This window comes from Belonocnema kinseyi, chromosome 9 (genome assembly GCF_010883055.1).
Source record: "Belonocnema kinseyi isolate 2016_QV_RU_SX_M_011 chromosome 9, B_treatae_v1, whole genome shotgun sequence".
Taxonomy (NCBI): Eukaryota; Metazoa; Arthropoda; class Insecta; order Hymenoptera; family Cynipidae; genus Belonocnema; species Belonocnema kinseyi.
Window position 1 is genome coordinate 130,956,482 of NC_046665.1, and position 23,036 is coordinate 130,979,517.

The following is a 23,036-nucleotide window of genomic DNA, read 5'->3' on the forward strand; positions in this document are numbered from 1 at the left end:
ATAGGAATAAAATAACCCCTTCCCTCATAATTGCACCGGCCCCGGCGGAAATAAGCAAATACGATTAAGTCTTGTCTGTCATGGTTCGCATTCACCTTTGAAGTCTTCAAGGGGCCCCGGCCAATGGCTGCCTTGCGTGAAAATTCGATCAAGAGGCTTCAAATTCCACCGTCAAACTATAATCTCTTTACATCTTCTTCTTCTTCTTCTTCTTCTTCTTCACCTCGTCGATTTAATCAAGAATCTGCCAGGAACCCCACAAGTTATTCAAGAAACCATTTTTATGATATTTTTCAAAGTAATTTAATTTTTAAACATAACAATGTCTGGGATCTTTAATTTTTTTAAAACGTAATTCGTCATTTTTGATGATAAATAGCAGTGTCGATTACTAGTCTAATATTTGGAGAGGCAAAAAAAAATTTTCCCTCCACCCGGATTTGAACCGGGAACGCGACTATGCATGAGTGTAGTTTTAACCAATTACCCCACCGAAGCCTCAACAGATTTTTTCTATTTTCTTATCTGTCTTTTTGCCGGGAAAACTTTTTTGTATTAGTTACTTTATTGTATTAGTAATTGAGACTATTTATTATTTAACATAAAAGATTATTTATTGACACAAACAAAAAATAGCATTATTTGCTAAAACTTAATACTTAACAATTAATAAAGAAGAATTTTAGACCAAGTAAATTAATTTTAAAACAAAATATCTGGGTTTTAAAACAATTAGTTGAATTTTTAAATTGAAAAAAAAACAGGTTAATTTTCTACGAGAAAAGACGAATTTTTAACAACTTTACAAACCAATTGTTTACATTTTCAACTCATAAAATGGAAAAGTAAAAATTTTTAGTACAAAAGAATATTAATTTTCAACAAAAAGAAAAAGAAAATAATATAATTAGTCCAATTTGGAACCAAAGTAATCTATTTTCAACTTAAATGATAAATTTGCAATTGAAAAAGACGAATTTTAAACAAAATACATACATTTTTAAACAAATATCTGAAGTTTCAAGTAAAAATATCAGATTTCAAACAAAAATCGAAAAGTTAAGTTGTCAGTGAAAAACATGAATAAAAAAAAATTCTTTTCAACAAAATAGTCCCATTTTCATCCAGAGAAATGAATTTTCTACTAGAATAAAGATTTTTTCAACGAAAAAAGCAAATTTTCAAGAAGCCAAAAAACGACCACAAAGAAATGAATTCTTAACCAAATAGACGAATTTTTAACTAAACCAGTGAATTTTGGGGAAAAAAACTTTTAACCAAAAAAGATTAATTTTCTACCAAACAATACCAATTTTCAACAAGAATGTCCAATTGTACGCCAGAGGGATGAATTTTTTACCTAAATAATAAATTTTTCAAGCAAACCGATGAATTCTTATTATATAAAGATTTTTCATTTTAAAAAACTTGATCTTAATTCTTGATCTTTCAAGTCGAACGATTAATCTTTTTTGAAAAAATTAAGTTTTCTGCCCGAAAATATTAATTTACAGTTTAAAAAATTCATGATCTATAAAAAATATATAAAAAGAATAAATAAAAAATTTTTAGGTAATGAAATTAATTTTCAACTAAAATTTAAATTCGCAAATATTACAGATTATTTAGACAAGAAACAGAAGTTTAGAAATTCTTAATTTTTAATTTAAAATTATATTTTTTCACCGAAAATGTTAATTTTTAAACTAAAAAGACGAATTTTAAACCAATGAAATCAATTTGCAACTAAACCCAAAATTTTACAATGAAGAAATAAAATGACACAAAAATAGTTCAACTTTCAATAAAAAAGAAAAATTTTTAATAAAAAAAATAAATTTTCTGCATAGAAATATATATTTTCAACCACATAGTAAAATTAATAACCAAAAGCGAAAGTTTTTTTAACCAAAAAGAAGAATTAAAAAAGTTAATTTTTTAACGAAAAAAGGTTTTGCAGTCAACAAAAAAAAATGCAACCAAACATTTGCATTTTTTACAAAAATATATAAATTTCCAACAAAACTACAAAAATTCTAACCAAAAAATTCCATCTTTTAATTAGAAATCTAATAATAGATTTTTCAACCAAAAAGAATGGACTTTCAACCAGACCACTTGGATTTGTATAGTGCTCTATTAATTTAGATTGTATGTATGAGAATTTGAATGAGAATCTATAAACTAAAAAATAAAAATTTAAATATGAACTCAAGCGTATTTTTTATATTTTTAAAATATAAAGTTAATAAACCAGAAATTTGGCTTAGAAAAAATATATCAAACATTTTTTTCCATTAAAAGAAAATAGATTGGAATACACCGCAAAGGAAAGAAATATTGTGCTTAATAAGTCAAAAAAATTTGTCTTTTGATCAAAATAGTATACCTTAAATAATTAATAAGAAAAATTATCCAGAGGTATCGGCTCAGGGATCGAACCCCAAACCTCTGGCGTGAAGTCCGAGCGTCTAACCACCTGAGCCACCCAGGCTTATTGTTAAGGAGAATCAAAATAAAAAAGAGTAATTCGTAAATTTAGTATAATATATTTTCCATATAATAATTTTTGCTATACAGACATTATGTTACAAAGCACGATTTACTATAAACCTTCATGCTGCGAGACTTATAATACCAATCGAACTGGCATCAAGGCGATCGATCTTAGAAATACCACCTTTTGCACGGTAATTTCTCCCTTCTATATAATCCTATATCGCATCGCACCAGATTCATGTTCGTTAAATTCTATAATTTTATACATTTATAATACTGGTTTTTCATTATCGAACACACCTCTCGATTGCTGCACGATCGACCCTAATATTATCGCAGAAAGGGCGAGAAACGGAAGGACGATTTAAAAAATTATATTTTTTCATCTGCGTTGCGGGAAACATCACTGCGGCACTTTAAAAAATAATTACTAGTGAGCGGATTGAGGCAAAAGTGAAGTCAGAAGACGAACGCTGCTCGGGGAACTGTTGACCGGTGGAGAGGGGGACGCCACGCAACGTGCGTGCCCGGCCTGCGCGCGCACGCTTGCCGCTGGAATGGGAAGACCAACGTGCCGGGTGGCACGTAAGACCGCATGTTACCTTGTGTCCCCTTCTCTGCCCGTTCTACGAGTCTTCTGACTTCACAGTTTGCGCTAATTGGTTGTCTAATAATTACAAACATCGACTGAAAAATATCTTGAAGAATAAATATTAAAAAGTACCAATAAAAGGCTCAGAAAAATATTTGTTCCTTTAACATAACATTCTTTATTAAATAAAAACACTTCGAAATGAAAAAAAGTCATTTTAAATAAGAAAATATTTATTGAAACCAAAAACAATTTCTTTAAATCAAAGAAACTTTTTTTACTAAGAGCCAATGATTTTTTGCGGAGTGTCCATAAATCTGAATTTTTGCCACCAGGGCAGATATTTTTCTCTACGCTTTTACAATATGCGATGGGTATATTCAAATCTGAAAAATACTTTCAAATATTTTACTTCCGTTATCCTCGACTTACACCCTAGAGATTACGAGTCTGTTTTTATATCCCTTTATACGATTTTACGTATATTGTTTCTTTCTTCAGTGCGCATCTTCTTATTTACATTTTTAAAAATCGTATCCTAAACCTTTTGTAATCGTACAAAAGAGCTCTGCGGTTTAAAAACCGAGCTTTTTATTTACAAGGTTGCACAATTGTCGCTTTGCGATTAGTTTAAGTACGTCGCACGATTGGATCAAGTACGTTTAGTTTTCGGTACGTTTAGTCCTGATTTTTGAGACTTGCAAAATATTCTGCATACCGCTCAAATCCATTTAAGAAATTTTAATTTAAAAAAAATTGTTTTTTGGTTCAAAGAAAATTTCTTCACATGACAAAATTTCCATTTTCTTTCAGTCAAAGAAAAACTTGTTTGATACAACGAAATTTTTTCACTCAAAAAATAATTTAACACAATTTTTTATTCTTGCAAAAGGATTTGCAATTTGAAATTCGGGCCATTTTATCAATATTGTTTAATTCAGTTCTGATTGATCCCCATAATTAAACTTTTTGAGAAATTAATTAAATTTTTTTTTAAAAACTACATTTTTTGCTTAAAGAAAACTTGTTTATGTCTTTTGACCCCAGGAAGATGACGAAATTGAGAAATAAAATTCTAATTATACTTAAATTAAATTTAACTTTGAATATTTATTGCTCAAAAATATTCAAAAACACATCTAATAAATAAAGTGGTTTATTCAAAAAGATTGGACATTTCAGGAATTTTTTTTTCGTTTTTAAATTTCTTCACCTTCCCGGGATCAAAAAATATAAATTAAGAATTATTATTTTTTCAAATAAACAATGACAAAATTATTACTAGGTTAATTTTTTTTAGTATTTCGGAAAATTTAGTATTTTGAAAGTGCAAAGTTAAAAAATCTTTTTAAAGTCGTCAAAGTTTCAATTGCAGATTTTTCTGCAAATATTGGAAAAGTTCTAGTTGTTTTAACGAATATTTCTAACATCAAAGCCTAAAAAATAGCCAAAAAACGAAGAGTCTTGTTTTGAAAGTTGCTTTTAAAAAGAAACTCATTTAATTGAACTACAGCTTTCTATTTTTAAAAGCAATTTAAAATAACAACTTGCAGTAATTATTTCTCAAAATTTCAAACAGCAAATTCGGTAAAAGGCCTTAATTTGTATTTTGAAGCAACAAAGCAATTTCGAGTCCTTTCAAGCGGGGATTTCATCTCGAGGCTGTGAGACTAATGTTAAATTAATTGCGGATTTGCGTTTGCGAGTCCACTTTTTATAAACTCGCGAGACTCAAAACTGTCTTCCCTTTGTCCTGATTCTTTTTAATTGGCCAAAAAATTAAGTCAAATGGACTGATTTTAAAAGTCACTTTTGACTGATTTTTAATTAATTAAATAATTAAATTGTCTAAATCTCAAATGGACTGAAGTGGTTTTCAGAAAATATTTTGGTATTAAATCTATGGAGTTTTAACATTTCGATTTTTCGACCCACAGTATGCAAAACTGTCCACACAGCCACACAATACGATGACCCTTATTTATATTGTGAAAAACATTTTTTTTCTCACTTTTGTTCGAATTAAAAAAAAAGATTTCCGAATTTGAGAGAAATCAGTTAATGGCATAACAGATGCAAAATGTTGTTAAATTTTTTTCGGGAAATTAAAATTTCAGTGAATAAAATTATGGGGAATCAACTAATTTCAAAAATTTACTAATTTCGGAAATTTGAAATTCCTAAAATTTTGTATTTTTTTATACTGTTACTTTCAAAATATTTCAATTTCGTTACAAAATATTTTTGGCTGCTTCATGTTTTTCAATCATTTGAAATTTCGTAAATTTTTTATTTTAAGAATAATATTTTTAGTAATTTTCAACAATCAGGATTTTTATTTTTCAGCAAAAATCATTACTTGAAGCAAACAGCATTATTTACACGTTTTTAAGCAAGCAAACAATTTTTCATATAAAATTTTATATTTCGAATGGCAAATGTAATTTTTCCCAAAATATGGAAATTTTTATCTCAAAATTTATTCAATTCGTTGTGAAATTTTCCTGAAGTTATTTTAAGAAAAATTTGCATAATACTTACGGAAAGTGTTGGGAAATTTCCCTAAAGTTATTTCGGGAAAATTTTCAAAGAAAGAAAAACTGACTGAAATCGTTAGGAAATTTTCCCGGAATTATATTCGGGAAAATTATCTTAACATTTTAAAATTTACTGAAAGCTTTAAGGAATTTTCTTGAAGCTATTTTAGAAAAATTCCTAAATTAACTACAAAATTCACGGAAATCGTTGGGTGACTTTTCCCGGAATTATATTAAGAAAAATACAAAAAATTTCAAATTGACCGAAATAGTTTTTAAAAATGTGTAAACATTTTTTAGGTGAAAATTCACAAAATATTTTACAAATTTAGCGCCATTCTTATGGAATTTCTTGACGCTTTTTGGATAAATTTCCCAAAATAAATAGAAAGATGACTGTGATCATTAGGAAATTTTCTCGGATTTGTATTCAGGAAAATTTTGTAAACATTTTAAGTTTACTAAAATGACACTATATTGATAAGAATTCCAAAATTAACTACAAAATGTTCGCCAATCATCAGGAAATTTTCCTGGAATTATATTCCGAAAAATTCCAACAATCTAAAATTTACCGAAATAGTTTTTAAAAATGTATAAAAATTATTTAAGGGAAAATTCACAAAATAGGTTACAAATTCAGCGCCTTTCTCATGGAATTTTCTTGGAGAAATTTCCCAAAATAATAAGAAAAATGACTCTGATGGTTAGGGAATTTTCTCGGATTTGTATTCAGGAAAATTTTAAAAATCTAAAATTCACTGAAGTAGTTTTTCAAAATTTCTCAAAATTATTTGGGGGAAAATTCACAAAATACGTAACAAAATTTGCGCCATTCTTATGGAATTTTCTTGACACCTTTTTGGAGGAATTTTTCTAAAATAACAAGAAAAATAAATGTAATGATTTGGAAACTTTCTCGGATTTGTATTCAGGAAAATTTCAAAAATCTAAAATTTACTGAAATAGTTTTAAAAAAATTTTTTAAAGTATTTAGGCGAAAACTCACAAAATAGATAACAAAATTTGCGCCATTCTTATGGAATTTTCTTGACACCTTTTTGGAGGAATTTTCTAAAATAACAAGAAAAATTACTTTGATGGTTAGGAAATTTTCCCGGATTTGTATTCAGGACACTTTTTGGCACACTAAGTTTCCTAAAATTTGTGTGGAATTTTCCTAACGCTGTTTTGAGAAAAATTCCAAAATTAACTACAAAATTGACGGCAATCATCAGGAAACGCTTGAAAATTTACCGAAATAGTTAGAAAATGTTTTCAAAATTATTTTGGGGAAATTGAAAAAAAAAATCCATCAAGAACTTGAAAATTTTAGGCACCGTTATAAAATTTATCTACAAATTTTTCGAGAATTCCCCAAAAAATTGTAAAGTTGAATAAAATAATCAGGAACTTTTCCGGAAATTATTTTTTATAAAATTCCCCAAAACACTTAGAAATTCAACGAAATCGTTTCGAAATTTTCCGAAAGTCATTTTGGGGAAAATTATCAAAATATGTAAAAAATTTAGAGCAATCGTAATGGAATTTCCCTGAAACTATTTTTAAAAAATTTCCCAAAATAACTAAAATAATTAGGAAGGTTCTTGGGAATTATTTTAAAAAATTTTCCTAAACACATAAAAATTCACTGAAATCGTTGCGAAATTTTCCAAAAGTTATTTTCGCAAAACTCCCCAAAGTACCTTGAAAATTTACCGAACTTGGTATGAAAAATTTTCTGGAACAGTCCAGGAATTTCTTTAGAGTGGATATTAAATGAATCCAAAACTTCAAACCTTTTGGTGACGGGTTAATATTACCCGATTTCGCTGAAATTTGGAAACAATTTTTTTTGTATGAATTCGAACAAAATTCGTAGAGTGAGAATAAAAAAAAAATCGGGGCCACCCTAGCCACACACATCTTCAGTGTATCATTTCGAACAGCTTTGGTATCCTTTCGTATCTTGAACCCATTCAAATAAAATCTGGATCTCTCCTTGAATTAATGAACTTCTGATCAATTACTTTTTGAATCGAATCAAAGATCCTAGAGTTCCTAGACGTCATTTATACTTTCTTCGTCGCTCTCTGCCTTAATACTAGTGGGAGTGTCTTCCCTAGGAGGTGGAGATCTTTCGAGACTCTTACTCCTATCCCTGGTCATGACGGACCTTTCAAGGTTTTCCCTTTCCCTGGGGTCCATCATTTCCGGACTCTCTCGATAGAAGCTGCTCAAGGTGGAGAGACTCGAGCTGGCTGCAAGGGAGCCTAGAGGTGTGCTGGGACCAGCCAGCATCATCGGTGATGGGTAAAGTCTGTAGGGAAGGGGTTTCTGGAGGGTGACAGCGGCGGTTGCTGCTTGCCGATAAAAGAGATCACTCTGATGATGGGCCGCTGCTCCAGGGTATGGCCAATAGGATCCAGCCGCAGGGTGTGCAGGAACACCAGCTGCTCCGCTCGCATACAGTCTCTGGAAGGCTGCATAATTTCCGGCTTCAGCAAGAATCTCGTAGCCCACTATAGCTTGTCTCTTCCACTTTGTCCTGGAATCAGAAAAAAAAAAACGGTTTCGGTTAGAAGTTGTGCAGGCTTTCAGATCATCATCAGTATTCGGGTGAGAATTATCCGCGTTCATCAGCAATCTTGGAAACATCAAGAAATGGACAATTGTATATTGCCGTCGGAAAGGGCTAGTCCGAGCATCAAGAAAAATCGCCGATGGCTTTCTAATGTGATAAATTGTTAGGAATTAGGTCGAAACATTTTTTTCAAAAAGGGATGAGAAGATTATGAAATTCGGCGTCGAATGAACGATAGTAGAAATATTTTCGAATTTTGCAAGAGGATGTATCAAGTGTCAACTTCCACTTGTGATAATGATTTAGAAAAATTGTTCCAAACCCCATAAATTTGTAGGAAGTGATTCATGAAACCTTATTTTTTATTTAAAGCAGGAAAACTTGAAAAGTCCTGATTATTTCCCAGGATATGACTAGATATCAGTCGACTAACAGGAAGCCGACTGAAACCCGACGTAGACATGTTTGGACATTTTTGGTCATAACTCGGGAACCCGTTAAGATGTTTCAAGTTTCCTTGGCTTCAATTAAAGATAATATCTTAAAGATAATATCACGTGAATTTTGTGTATTCTTTACAATTATTGTAAGTGTGATCACTAGTTGAAGTTGAGGTAAAAAATTCGTGATAATTTCCGACGGTATCCTGATTTGATGTTTATCTGCGTTGTTTGACGAATTTTTTATAAAAAAGATGACTTTTTCCAGATATTTAAATTTTTAACCGAATAATTAAATTTGTACAAAACAGTTGAATTTTAAATCTACAAAGAATCCTTTTCAAACGAATGCTAGTATTTCTTAACAAAAAAAGATTAAAATTCAACCAAAACCAGTTGCATTTTCAACTGAATAGTTCAATTTTCAATTAAGAAAGTTGAATAAAAAGAAAGGATTTTCAACAAGTCTGTTAATTTTTCGACCGAAAAAAATCCTTCCACAAACTATATGCAATTTCAACAAAATAAATCAATTTTCAACCAAATAATTTAATTTTCAACAAGAATTTTTAACCAGCCAAAAGTTAATATTCAATAAAAAAAGATCAATTTTTAACCAAATAGTTGAGTCTTCAACTGAAAAATATAAGTTTTCAACCAAAAATTGAATCGTTAAATTTTCAGTTTAAAAAATTAATTGAAAAAAAACACGAATTTTCAATTCGTTGAATTCAACCAAAAAGGCGACTTACTTTTAAAATAGTTGAATCTTCAGCAAAAAAGATTAATTTTCAACAAACAAAATTAATTTGTTACCCAAAAATAAAAAAAAAAAATAAAAAAAATAAAAATATCGACTCTCACAATTCGATTTTTCAACTAAATTGTTGAACTTTAAAGCCCAAACGACGAATTATCTAGAAAATAGTTGCGATTTTAAACCGAAATAAGAAATTTACATTTGAAAATTTTAATTTCAACGAAATTATTAAATTTTCTAATAAACAGTTTAATTTTCTACTATAATCGTTGAATTTTTAACCAAAAATATACATTTTTAACTGAAAATATGAATTTTCAACAAACAAATTTAATTTTCAATAAATTACTTTAATTTCCTATCAAGTTGTTAATATCTTACCCAAAAACAATAAATTTTGAATCAATAAGAATTACTTTTTTGCCAAAAAAGAAGATTCTCAAAAATTTAGATGAACGTTCCATTAAAAAGTTCAAAATTCAAACAGACTGTTAAATTTTTAACCAAAACTATGAATTTTAAACCAAAAATATGAATTTTCACTAAAAAAATAATTTTCAATCAAATAGATTTCATATTAAATTGTTAAATTCTTAAACAAAAAAGATCAATTTTCAAACAAGAAGATTAATATTTACCAAAAAAGAAGTTTTTCAACAATTTACGTTATTTTTTCATTTAAAAAAGTGCAACGTTTGAACAAATTGTTAAATTTTCAACTAAAAATATGATTTTCGAACCCTGAAGAGTATTTTTTTACACTAAAAACGGAGTTTTAAGAAAATAGATGCATTTCAAACTATGGAAAATTAATTTTTAAATCAAATTTGAATTTTCAAAGAAAAAAGTAATTTTCAACTAAATTGTTAAACATTTTGCCAAAAAGAAAGAATTTCCACCTATGAAAATAATTTTGTATATAAAAAAAAAAGAAGAATTGTCAACAAAATACATGAATTTTTAACCAAAAAGTTGAATTTTATCCAGAGCAGATCAATTCTCAATCAATAATATCAATTTTCAACCAAAAATTGAAAAGCTAAAGTTTTATTTTAAAACCCTTTTTCTGAACTAATTAAAAAAACACGATTTGCGACAAAATGTTGAATCTTCAAAACAAAAAATAAATTTTTGGCCAAAAAGTATAACATCAGAACAATTAATTTAATTTTCAAGAGAAAATATGTTTTTTCAACCCAAAAGATTAATTTCCTATCAAAAAAGCAAACTTTAAACAAAATCGTAGAATTTTGAACTCTAAAAGATAAATTTTCAACCAAAAATGTGAATTTTCAGCAAAAAAAAAAATAGTTTCAATCAAAAAGTTGAATTTTCTATTAAATTCATAAATTCTCAACCAAAAAGTATGAATTTTCAACGAACAAAATTAACTTTTTAACAAAAAAGTAGAATTTTCAACAAAATACCAGCTACTAAGTAAATGGTTGTCCCAACTAATAAAGTAGCAGTACCATATCTTACAAACTAAATAGTTGGCCCAACTAACCACTTTTTCAGTGTTGACGTAGAATATCAATTTTCAACCAATTAGATGAATTTTTTACTGAAAAAGATTACCTTTGAAAAAAATCTTTTGATTATCGACAAAATTAAATAAATTTGCAGATAAATCTATCAGCAATTAGCGTACTAAACGTTAATATATAATTGGCGACAACAGCCATACATCGCAGATCATTCAGCAATTTTTGGTGAAATACGTCAATCCACAAATTGATCAGCCTTCATACGGTTCTCACCAGGCAACCTCTGACTTCTCACTCTTTTCCCAATTAAAGTATCCCATAAGGAAAATATTTCAAAACGCACAGCAAATAAAAAAAAAATAAATAAAAGCGACGAAGCAGCTATCAGCTATTCCGGAATCTATCTTTAATGTGTGATTCCTGAAGCGGGAAGATCACTGGAAGAAGGTTGTGGCTTCCAAAAGAGATTACTTTCAAGAGTGATCATCGCGATTGACAAAAATTAACACTTTCACCTCCCACCCTACAAGGTCGGATATTTTCCGAACACACCTGATAACTCTCAGCTTTTGAAGGTCGCTGATGAAAGGTTATAATTTGAGAGATATTATTCAAGACCTCTAAAATATGTAAAGGTTCTCTTTCCCCAATTTAGCTGGAAAGATCGCTCTCTCCTTTTCTCTCTCAGTTGATGAATTATCTCTCTCCCTCACACACACACACTAGCGCAATAAGGGTGCTAGCTGATTGTAGAGCAAGGGGCGGGCATAGTGGCATGATACGCGATGATTAGGCACTGAACTCCACGGGCTATTTGTTAGTATAATAAGCCCCGCAGTGTGGCCAACGTAACCACTTGGCGGCACGCCACCCCGTTTTAGCGTAATTGTCCCAGATCGGGATTTACATACATGAAGAGGAGTGAGAAAGAGGGACTAGATGGGGGTGTTTTAGAGGAAGAGGAAATAGGAAAGAGAGAGAGAGAAGAGGAAATTACTCGAAATCGTACGCGATTCCTCATGGCCTCACGAATCGTGCAGTTGGTATGCTTCGAGCAACTCATTCTTTCAGGAAAGGGGTTCTGATTCGATCCCTATCTATCTTTCCCCTTTTCTAAGCTCTACGATTGGCCAGCAGTAAGTTCTTCCGGCAATCTAGAGTAATATGCAAACATAAGGGGTTATGTCTACAATTGCTCATTTCAGGACCTTCATTTTCTTTCTCTACTTCAGTGTTTATTTAAACTATTATTTTTTATTCTCAGATTCTTCACATTGTTCGCCAACATGACGAGTTTGTTTCTTATGAAAGAAGTGATTAGATTCATCAATTTTCATTCTGAAAACTTAAAACTGGCCTGACCATCTTTCAGTTAATCCTGACCATCTTTTAGTTAAGCCTGACCATCTTTCAGGTAATCCTGACCATCTTTCTGTTAATCCTGACCATCTTCTCTAATTACTCCAACTATAGACCATACTAGATCCAATTTCTGTAAAAATAATTTTACTATCTCATAAATTAAAAAACACAAAACTAATGCTACACCAAAAAAAAAAAAAAATGCTGCACACTACTGCCGTAAATCGTAACGGTGGATTGAAGGTTGGGGGGATTGGGTTTGTCGAATCTGGGCCACTCAATGCACTCTGGTACATCGGTCTCGCCCTTTTGTGACGCCAAGGGTAGTAAAATCGTTCATGAATTTTAAACAGTCTCTTTGAATTAAACCACGATCATTTCTCATTTTTCGTCGACGTGTAAGAGCGAAAAAGAATGAGAGAGTGAGAATGTGAGGAGGAAGGACTGCAGAACATGAACGATGCACTGAAAACCGCCCGTGCGATTATGTGATGAGTAATGTTTTTTAATACCCCTTTCGTCTTTCGCCCTGTGACAGTCATTTCGAGTGCAACCACTCTAAAACACCCTTAATTGCCATGTTCACTCTTTGTGAATGACTCGATTGATTTATAGCCTTAGGGTAGTTTCGAAGAGTCAGGAATAAAGGGAGAAGACGGAAGAGAGTCTTCTTGTTCTCGGCAATCCCTACCGGGGCCCTTATTTTCGAATTTCGATTTATTTTCTTGCACCCTCTAGATTGGTTTCATTTTATGAAAGAAAACCCTGTATCATTTTTATGCCTCTTGACGAGAGCTACAACTGTGCTACGAGATGCGTTTTGAAAATATCAATACTTCACGAGATCCACAAATTTTCCATACATTTTGATGATATCAAAAAAAGGAATTCTAATTCAGAAACTTTTTTTCCTGCTGGTACGACAGCCGATTAAAGTAAGGAAAATACTTAGAAATTAAAGAAGAAAAATAGGGGGTTAGGCAACTAGGGGAACTTAATGCATTTATAATGGTGGTGGATTCTGACTCTGCGGTTACCAGTTGGTGCGACACTTAATGTGCCTGGTCGGTTGGATAAATAATAATAACAATAATCATGATAGAAGGGGGACATATTTTCGTGTTATTATTTGCCTCACTGCGCAAGGGACACCCGAACAATACACATGCTGCAGTATTCACGACGAACGTTTAGACCGGAAAGTAAATAAAATTAGTTGGAAACTATCTCAACTTTTTACAAAAACTATCAACTATCATTTCTTGTCTAATAATCTTCTGTGAAATGAACTTAAGTGTCTTTCAGGTCGTTACCAATAAGAAAACCTGGCACTTAGGTTCTGATAATTTATCTTTACAGAAGCACACACTTATCATCGAATGTCTTCCTTATCCGGACACGACAAGGTAATTTTTATAGCATGTACTGACACTCGTTATCGTTTCTTGCCAATTAGCCTCGTTCCTTCTATTCGAGAAATTCAAGCGACCTCGAGAAAACCGTGAAATTGCCCATGCACTTCACGTGACTCTTAATTTGCCTCTCATATATCGTACTTATTGCAATCAGAGATTGGGCGGTTACCAAACAGTAACTCAATCCTCTTTTTTTTTAACCAACCATATCACGAAGTCTTGGAGACTTATATTAGAAACGACCCGTTATAATGCAGTTAGACGCGTGGGAAGAAGGTCTTCTTCCGCCTAGAAAATCCCGGAACGAGCATTCTCACGGTTATAATATCATAACGCGAATGTCCTTTCACTCAAAACACTATTCCTATACCTCTAACGATCTCAATGATGAATGCCAAAGCATTAAAGTCTACCTCTGTTTCTCCTCCTTCCGGTAAATTAAATTGGTCGACAATTCAAGTTGTGAAGTTAGGTTTGTCTTTAGGTATGAAGGATAGTGGTTCTTTTCAATTTTCTATTCTTTCAAGTTGCTTTATTCTCCAATTTATGCAATTAGGTTCGTCTTTTCTAGAATAGGGGATGTTTTAATTTTGGTATTCTTCTAAGTTGTTGTATTCTCTAACCATCCTATAAATCACTTTAAATCTGAATCTCTAAATTTGGTTTGGAACAATGTAATTCAATAATAAGCAATATTTTGTTTCATTCTATTGATACAGATTTTCGTATCAATTGAATACCCTTGTAGAAAAAACAATGCCTTCATATTTATAGCGATGCCAAAGCAATAAAGTTCAACTTTCTTTTTCCTCCTTCTGATAACCTAAATTGGTCTAAAATTTAAGTTGTGAAATTAGGTTTGTATTTTGAAGAACTTACTTACAAATTGTATCTTCTTTTGTTTCGGAATAGAAAGAATTTTTACTTTAATCGCAACAAAAGTTCTCTCCTGTTTTTCGTGATAGGGGTTTATTTTAGTTTTGTATTATTCTAAGTTGTTGTTTTATTCCCTATCAATCTCAAAAATTAATGTCAAGACAATAAAGATTAACTCTGTTTCTTCTCCTTCCGGTAAAATAAATTACAATTTAAGTTGTGAAATTAGATTTGTCTTCAGGTTTGAAGGATAGTTGTTCTTTTCCATTTTCCATTCATCCAAGTTGTATTCTCCAATTTGTGCAATGAGGTTCGTATTTTTAAGAATAGGGGATGATTTAACTTTGGTATTCTTCTAAGTTATTGTTGTATTCTCTAACCATCCTTGCTATAAATCACACTAAATCTGAATCTCTAAATTTGATCTAAAACAATGTGATCCAATAATAAACAATATTTTATTTTTTCATATTGATATAGATTTTCGTATCAATTGAATACTCTTGTAGCAAAAACAATGCCTTCATATTTATAGCGATGCCAAAGTAACAAAGTTCAACGTTCTTTTTTCTCTTTCTGATAAACTAAATTGGTCTACAATTCAAGTTGTGAAATTAAGTTTGTATTTTAAAGAAGTTATTCATTAAATTGGTTATAATTACTATGTCAAATTTATTGTATCTTCTTTTCTTTCGAAGCAAAGAATTTTAAATTTAATCAAATCAAAAATTCTCTGCTGTTTTTGTGATAGGTGTTCATTCTAGTTTTGTATTTTTCTAAGTTATTTTGTTGTATTCTCTAACAATCTCAACAATGAAATTCAAAACATTAAAGTCTACCTCTATTTCTCCTTCTTCCGGAAAATTAAATTGGTCTACAATAGAAGTTGTGAAATTAGGTTTGTCATCAGGTTTAAAGGTTAGTGGTTCTTTTCAATTTTGTATTCATCTAAGTTGTTCTAATCTCCATCTGATGGTAAATTTGGTGGATGGACAAATCAATTTGTGCAATTAGGTTCGTCTTTTGAAGAAAAGGGGCTGGTTCAACCTTATTATTCTTCTAAGTTGTTGTTGTATTCTTTAATCATCTCAGTGATGAATCACGCTAAATCTGAATGAATTATAGTGATGTCAAAGCAATAAAGTTTAACTCTGTTCTTTCTCCTTTGGGTAGACTAAATTGGTCTACAATTAAAGTTGTAGAATTAGGTTTGTCTCCATGTTTGCGTCATAGAGGTTTTTCTTCCCAAGCTTAATTCAACCCACATCTTTCCCAACATCAGATGAAAGAAAGAACAGGGAAAAAATCGTGTTTCATTAAGATAATCGACGAAAGGAACCGACCAATCGTCCAAACTCCAAAGGACCCAACCAATTTGGGACGACACTTCCTCGAGTTTCAGCTGTCCTGGGTCGCGAGGAAAGATATAAATCCGTCAGAGCGGCGCCCTAGGTGTGGCTCTGGCGCTCAGTTCAAAAGGCGCCAAAGGCGCCCAGTCACCCGCAAGACCAAAGCAACAAAACTTAAGCGGGCACTTAGGGACTCTGCCTGTTAAAGCATCACTAATTTTCCCTGGTTTTGCACCAGGTTCACCTTTTCTTTCTGGATCCCTTTCCGATCCTGAGAGTCACCACGCGCGCCTTCATCACTGCCACCCTAATTAATCAACGTCTCGCCAAGAACAAAAAGAGCCTCAAGGCACCGTTGATAAAGGTTTTTGCAAACCCTCGCGATATTTTCTTACCGATTTAACGGATCGTCACGGGCTCCGAGTCTTCGATTATACCTAGCTAAAAAAAATCCTGAACGATCTTCCATCATCGATCATAAAATGTTGTGAAAGTTCCCGATTTGACTGTTAAAAATAATTTATTCAATTATAAGAAATAAGAAAAGTAGAAAAAGTGTAATTGATTATAGGAGTCAATTCCTCGTAGCATTATTATTCTAAAAACGAAGTGCCGATCACGATGAACTGTCATTAATTCAACAACTGAACCAGAATAATTGACAATTTAATGACAGACTCAAGAATATGGAGTCGGGTTCACCACTTGCTTATAAATTATAATCTACTGCCCTCTTATTACTGATTCGCTTTCTTTGAAGAAATTATCTCTGGAAGCCAAAAATGAAAGTGCCGATTCACAATTAATTAACTAAAATCGGCTAAAACAATAGCATTCTCTCGAAACTAATTCTCCGGCAAATTTTTAAAACGAGATGAAGGATAATTAACTGTCTTAATCATCTTCAATCTGATAGTTTAAAGCACAATTTTTTAATCTCACCTTCTTAACCCTCAGTTTTTTCTTCTTTCTTTGAACAAGTCAAATCGACTTTAAATGGTTAGATAAACGTTTAGGCAGAGACAAGGATCATTATATAAAAGGAGGCTGAGACATCCGGTGGTCGAAAGTCGTCAACCTAATTAGTCCTTTCTTAGTCGATTCTCAAAGGAATCACAATCGGGTATTTTACATCGTCATCTTCTGGCGCCTGTGATTCGTTGCATCGTTGATTTTCTGGATCTCCTCCCTCTCAATATTTCTTTATTGGTTCGGAATTTATTTTAACCCATGAGCGTTTAACCAAGCTTTTACTAATTTAGCGTACGTCAAGCGAGAAAAATTTTGATTTGACGCCTCGAGCAGCATCTGATGTTTTACACGATCTTTCTTTATGGTTGATTATCGCAAATGAGCTTTACTCAAACCTCGGAAAAACAAGAAAAACTGATGTTTGAAATACCAACACGGGATCACATAAAAGGTTTTTTCCTCTTCATTATACTTTGCTCGGTATCATATCCATTCTTTTGTGTAACCAAAGCATTGGAATTTTCAACACTAATTACATTAGTTTTTGTATTACAAAAAAAATTGACTCTTATTTCCAGTTCCTTAACGAAACATCAAATTAATTCAAAAAGGAGGTTACAGATTCTGAGCATCAAGATAACAACAAAGTGTTCTATATAAGTTAAATATGAAGAGTAATTAAGAGAATTGTTTCCGCAAAGCTAGATAAATGCACATCTGTTTTATATTTTAATATCTCCATCAGGTGCGGTGAGAAATAAATAATTAAAAAGAGAGTATGCATCGCTTTTGCTTACTTAGGATGCAATCTCCGTTTACTCATTAAATTAATCTAATATTCTTCACGTCAATATGTATAATGAATCTTTGAATTATAATCTCTTGAATTTGTAGACTAGGCAAATATGAATTCTGATTTCCCAGATTAAGAAAATGTTTATTAATAATAACTAGTAATACTACTAGCACTTTTCTTGAGCAGAATGTCTTCTCTAATTTTTCAGAGCATGCTACACATAATAAGACATTACACTTTTCTTACTAGGCCTCTTTTTTGCAACTAAAAGGAATTTGAGGTGATTAAATCTGAATGACACATAATCATTCATGTTAATGATAATATGAAATATTCCATATTGGAAGGGGAAAGTATGGGAAAGCAATTGGTGGTAAGAGTGCACATTACTCAAAGTATTATCTTACATCTGCCTACTCATTCTGTACCATTTCCTCGTTAACGACGTAGCCCTTTCGTGATTACCAGAGCCTTTGGTAAAAATCGCATTCGCCAAGTCTCGCGTAATCCGCATGTGTTATGAATAAATACGTAGTTGCGTGAGCACTTATCATGGCCGTAGAGCAATCAATCACAAGAGTAAAGACGTACATTGCTGAACAGTTTAACCATTTGTGGATGACGGTAATTACATCTTATTCTCCCAAACCTTTCTTGCCCTTATAATCTTAATTCTTCACATTGTGAGCGAACATGACGAGTTCATTTCCTATAAAAAACATTAGTAACCCAGAATTGAAGCCTCGGCAGAGATAACGCTGTATATACAAAAAATATGTTTTGTTGGAATCTTTGTCCAAATTGCGAACAGAAAACCTTATCCAACGTTATCTTTCCCAAAAGTCGAATCGAAGATCATTTTCACATCAATGAATAGCTCATTAGTTGTGGATAGAATTTAAAGATGGAAGACTATAAGATTAAAAAAAGGAAAGAGCAGCTTCAGAGTATTTAGTAGAAAATCAGTTCAGCGGAGAATCTTTTCGTTTAACCACGTAAACAACGGCTGTGTTGATCGCCGCGATTTCCATTTACGGATTCGTCATGGAACGTACAAAAGAACGTGCCGCCGATTTTGCCAAGCTTTACAAAGTCATACCATAAGATCAAAGCCTGACTCGGTCTTTCTCTCCTCATATAAAGTACAAAACGAGGAGGCAGTTTGCATCCTACATCCTACATCCTTCTCTATGCTCCGCCTCTTCACAGTCATGCCTCTAGCGGTAAAACAACAACTTCCCGTCTTCAAAAAATTATACTGAATATCCCTCCATATACTGAAATCAATTTGTGAACATTTTAACAGCTTGAGTTAAAATTCGAGTCTAATTAAGTCCAGTCTATTTCGTTTAAATAGATTTTGTATTTTATTTAAAAGGTACATTAAAAGTACAGAAAGTGCATCAAAGTACATAAAGTACATAAAATACATAAAAGAACATAAAGTACACGAAAGTAGATAAAGTTACATTGACATGGCCACACAACTTGAATAGTTGAAAGCGACGAGTGCTTTTATTTTCAATGCAAAACGGAACCATGTATCGAGTTCAATAATCGACGATCGTATAGTTCACGTAAAACATTAAATAAAAACAATATATCCTATAGAATAGAAGTTTGTCATTCAAGGACCATGTCTCAAAACAATTTCGAAGAGATTTATAACCTGCAATCTGCAATATGGAAGTTTTACTAGCAGCAGCAACAGTGTTGTCAACATGAGATTTGAATGTTGGACGACAATCAAAGAACACGCCATCAAATGAGTATTGGTATATCAATGCAGGATTATTTTCTTTGAATGATACTATCCTACAATTGACAGGATTAATAGGAAGCAAGTGATCCTAACGCCATTTTTTTACTTCCAGGTTTGTCTGTAGGACTGATTTAGTAAAAAATTTGCGAATTTGAATTAGATGATTATGAGAGCTCAATAAGTGATGATTGCTGATTTGTAAACTGAAGAAAGTGTTGACTGTTTTGCACAATTTTTTGTTTAAGCATCACCCAATGGTTTAAGGTGATTATGTTCTGTAAAATTGGCTAATTAAATAGATAATTCACCTTCTGTTTTGGTACCACGTCTTGACTTGCGTATCCGTAAGCTGTAACTTGGCTGCTAATTCCATTCTATCTTGAACGCTAAGATACTTCTGTCTTTCAAAACTCTTTTCAAGTGTTTGAAGCTGATGGTCAGTAAATGCTGTTCTTGCTTTTCTCTGTTTCTTGCTTTGTGAACTCAGAGAATTCGATGGTCCCTTCGGGTCATCCTCTTTACCACCTAAAACAAAAACAAAGCAATATAATTAAAATTGAGAATCCAAGCTTCAGTAATCAAAGATTTCAAAGTAGAACCCAAACATGATGAAAAATTCACATTCGGAAAGAAGTATCATAGTCGGAACAAACGATTTCCCAAAAAAAGTAAATAAGGACCAGCCTAATAGTGATACTAGAAACGGAGGAGGAACAAGTCGAGTTGGGGAATGAATCACAAGTTCAGTCAGGGGGTGTAATCGGTTTCCTCGGAGATGCCCATTTCCACCCTCTGGCATAGCTTCTGCGGGGGATAATTTGCGGTGTCTCGACGCGACTGCGTGGACCAATCGGAGAACAACCAATCGCGTCTCGGGTGCGCGAAACCACTGAGAACAAAAGGATCAGAGCGGAAGGAAGGCTACCGGCGGCTGATCGCCATATAGAATCGCGCAAAAACCTCCACCGCCGCCGCATCGATTCGAGCTCGAAACAAAAGGAACCCGGGGACGTGAATCGTTCGTAATGCTGATCAGGAAGACCAGTCACCGAGGTTCCATTCACTCCCCAAAATTTAAGAGTTTGTTTTACAAGCTCCTTTATTGCCCGAAACCCAAAAACCCATTGCTCACTCTGCATCTCAACCTTACGCCTTCGTTACCAATTGCCGCAATCTCTGCGGAATTATAATTAGAGATTACCATTCTATATCAAGTTCCTTGATGTGGGCATCCTCATAATTTCTACTCGAAGAAATTATATTTTTTCAGAGAGTGCAAATCAAAGAACCAAAGAATCTTTTTTCTGATTACAATGACATGATCAAAAATGGATAATAAACTGGGACCCTGGTTGCCAGAATAGTTGGAGGATGCAGATAACGTAGGCGAATAATGCGCCGGAGAAAATCGTTCCACACCGTCATCCGTGGCCCTCTCGCGTGCATTTCATGCACAATGTACATTCTCCAGCTGCATAAAAGTGTGATTAACAGGATGTTTATCAAGCAATTATGCGATGGTACAATTAGTGCCAGCATAGTTGTCCGTGAGCTTGTCGTCGAATGTCGTCCTTCAGAGTACCCGCTTCGAGCGGATACCGTTTTACACAGGAGGTCCTCTACAATCTACATCATAAAAATGAAAATATAAAACTTTCGCAAAGCGTTGCTTTGCTTTTATGGCCAACGGAGATGGGACCGTGGAATTTCCTTTTATCTCTTTTCGTAACTCCCGCTCACTATTTTTCTATTGTGAATACGCAATTTTACTCGCTTATTGCTTTACTTTATCCTCCATACGCCCCAAGAATGGTTAGTCTCTCAGAAAAAAAAACAATAAACAAAGAGAGATATTTTTTATAATATTATTGTTTATTATTTTTATGTGTTTCCCCTCTAAACCTAACATACAAAAAGGCACAAATATTATTAAAATGTTTAGAAACGTTAATAACAGTACTACACAAATTATTAATTTGTTTAAATTATGTTTTAGATAAATAATTTCTTTCTGTTTTAGAGAATCTACTTCACATTCAATATCCCTCGAAATTTTCAGAACTTTAAATTCCTATTCTTTTGTGGACCACAATCTGGCAACCAATTCTTATTCCTTTATTAAGATCCTTCCTTTTGTATTATTAATAATTTTTTTTCTTTAGGCACATTGAAAGCTGCACTACACAAATTATTATTTAGTTTAAATTATTTTTGAGTTACGTACACTTGAAAAATAATAAATTTTTTTTTTGGTTCATTTTCATCATCCTTCGAAATCTTCACAACTTTAAATTCCTGTTTTTTTTTATAAACCACCATTTAACAAGCAATCCTTATTACTTTATTAATAATGTTTAATGTTCTTAATTGTTTCTCTATTCTTTCATTTTTTTAATCATTAAGTATTACTGCATTTTCAATCGTTATTCGTTTAGCGTTTTTTTAATAGAGTAGAAAACAAACTCGTATGCCATTTTTCTTTGCCTCACAAACTTTCTCAATTAAAACATGAAACCCATATCAATTAACACAACATTTTTTTCATAGTTTTTATTAACTGAATTCTAAAATATAAAAAATAAAAGCAAGGCCAATATTTTCGATAATTCATGAAAATGGAAATCATAAGATCAGAATTAATATATAATATTTTTCTCAATAGCAATATCAATAGCAATAGCAATAGCAATAGCAATAGCAATAGCAATAGCAATAGCAATAGCAATAGCAATAGCAATAGCAATAGCAATAACACTTGCAAATCTTCTTCGAAAGCTTTGAAATATAAGTATAAACAAAATTGAAAATACCAGTTTCAGAAGGAAGTATAATGATTTTTGCTGAAATTACCAGATTCCAGCGTAAAATGTTTAAAAAAACCTAAAATTGTTTGAAAATCATCAAGCATTAAAATCTAATGTTTTTTGTTGAAAAATTTCAATCTCAGTTAAAAAACGATAACAAAATAAAATCGTAAAAACACCATTTAAAAAAAACTTAGTCTTTAAAATCTAGTAATTTTCTATTTAAAATAGCCTCTTCTGATGTAAACTTCTAACATAACCTAATACAGTTATAAAAATTATGAACTTTAAAATTTAAGATTTATCAATTGAAATAACCATTTTCGATTTAAAATGGTAACATAAAATACAAATTTCGAAAAATTTGGAATCTTGATGTTTTTTTTCAAATGAATTGATTTCCTGTGAAAACAGTTAATATAATCTAAAAAATTTTAAAATTGCAAATCTTGTTTGAACTATAATGATTTAAGTATACCAGTTTCTGGGTGTAAAACGCTAACGTAAAAAAATGATAAAAATCCGAAAATCGTAAAAAAATTAATCTTTGAAATATAATAATTTTTGATTTAAAAAGTTCATTTTTAATCTTTTAAATGCAACATTTTTTTATTAAAAGTACCTACATATGATTTAAAGCACTTAGATAACCTACAATTGTTGCCAAATCATTGATATTAAAAATTTAATGATTTTTAAATAAAATAACAATTTTCTGAAAAAATTGAAAAACACAAATGTTTCTCAATTTCCATAAGGATTTCTCTAATTTTTCTTAGAATTAATTGTCATAATTTTGAA

The 23,036-nt window shown here is 31.8% G+C and overlaps 1 protein-coding gene across 1 annotated transcript in view; it reads right to left on the reverse strand.

Annotated features, from left to right (window-relative positions):
• Positions 1-7,281: 7,281 nt before the first annotated feature.
• The window catches only part of LOC117180043 (homeobox protein B-H1-like), a 55,863-nt gene continuing 40,108 nt past the window's right edge, over positions 7,282-23,036 (reverse strand). Inside the window, exons 2-3 of the mRNA XM_033372343.1 lie at positions 19,740-19,956; positions 7,282-8,176 (exon numbers count right to left, since the gene is read on the reverse strand). Coding sequence (XP_033228234.1) covers positions 7,690-8,176; positions 19,740-19,956 — 704 coding nt within the window. The 3' untranslated portion in view covers positions 7,282-7,689. The remainder of the gene's footprint in view (positions 8,177-19,739; positions 19,957-23,036) is intronic.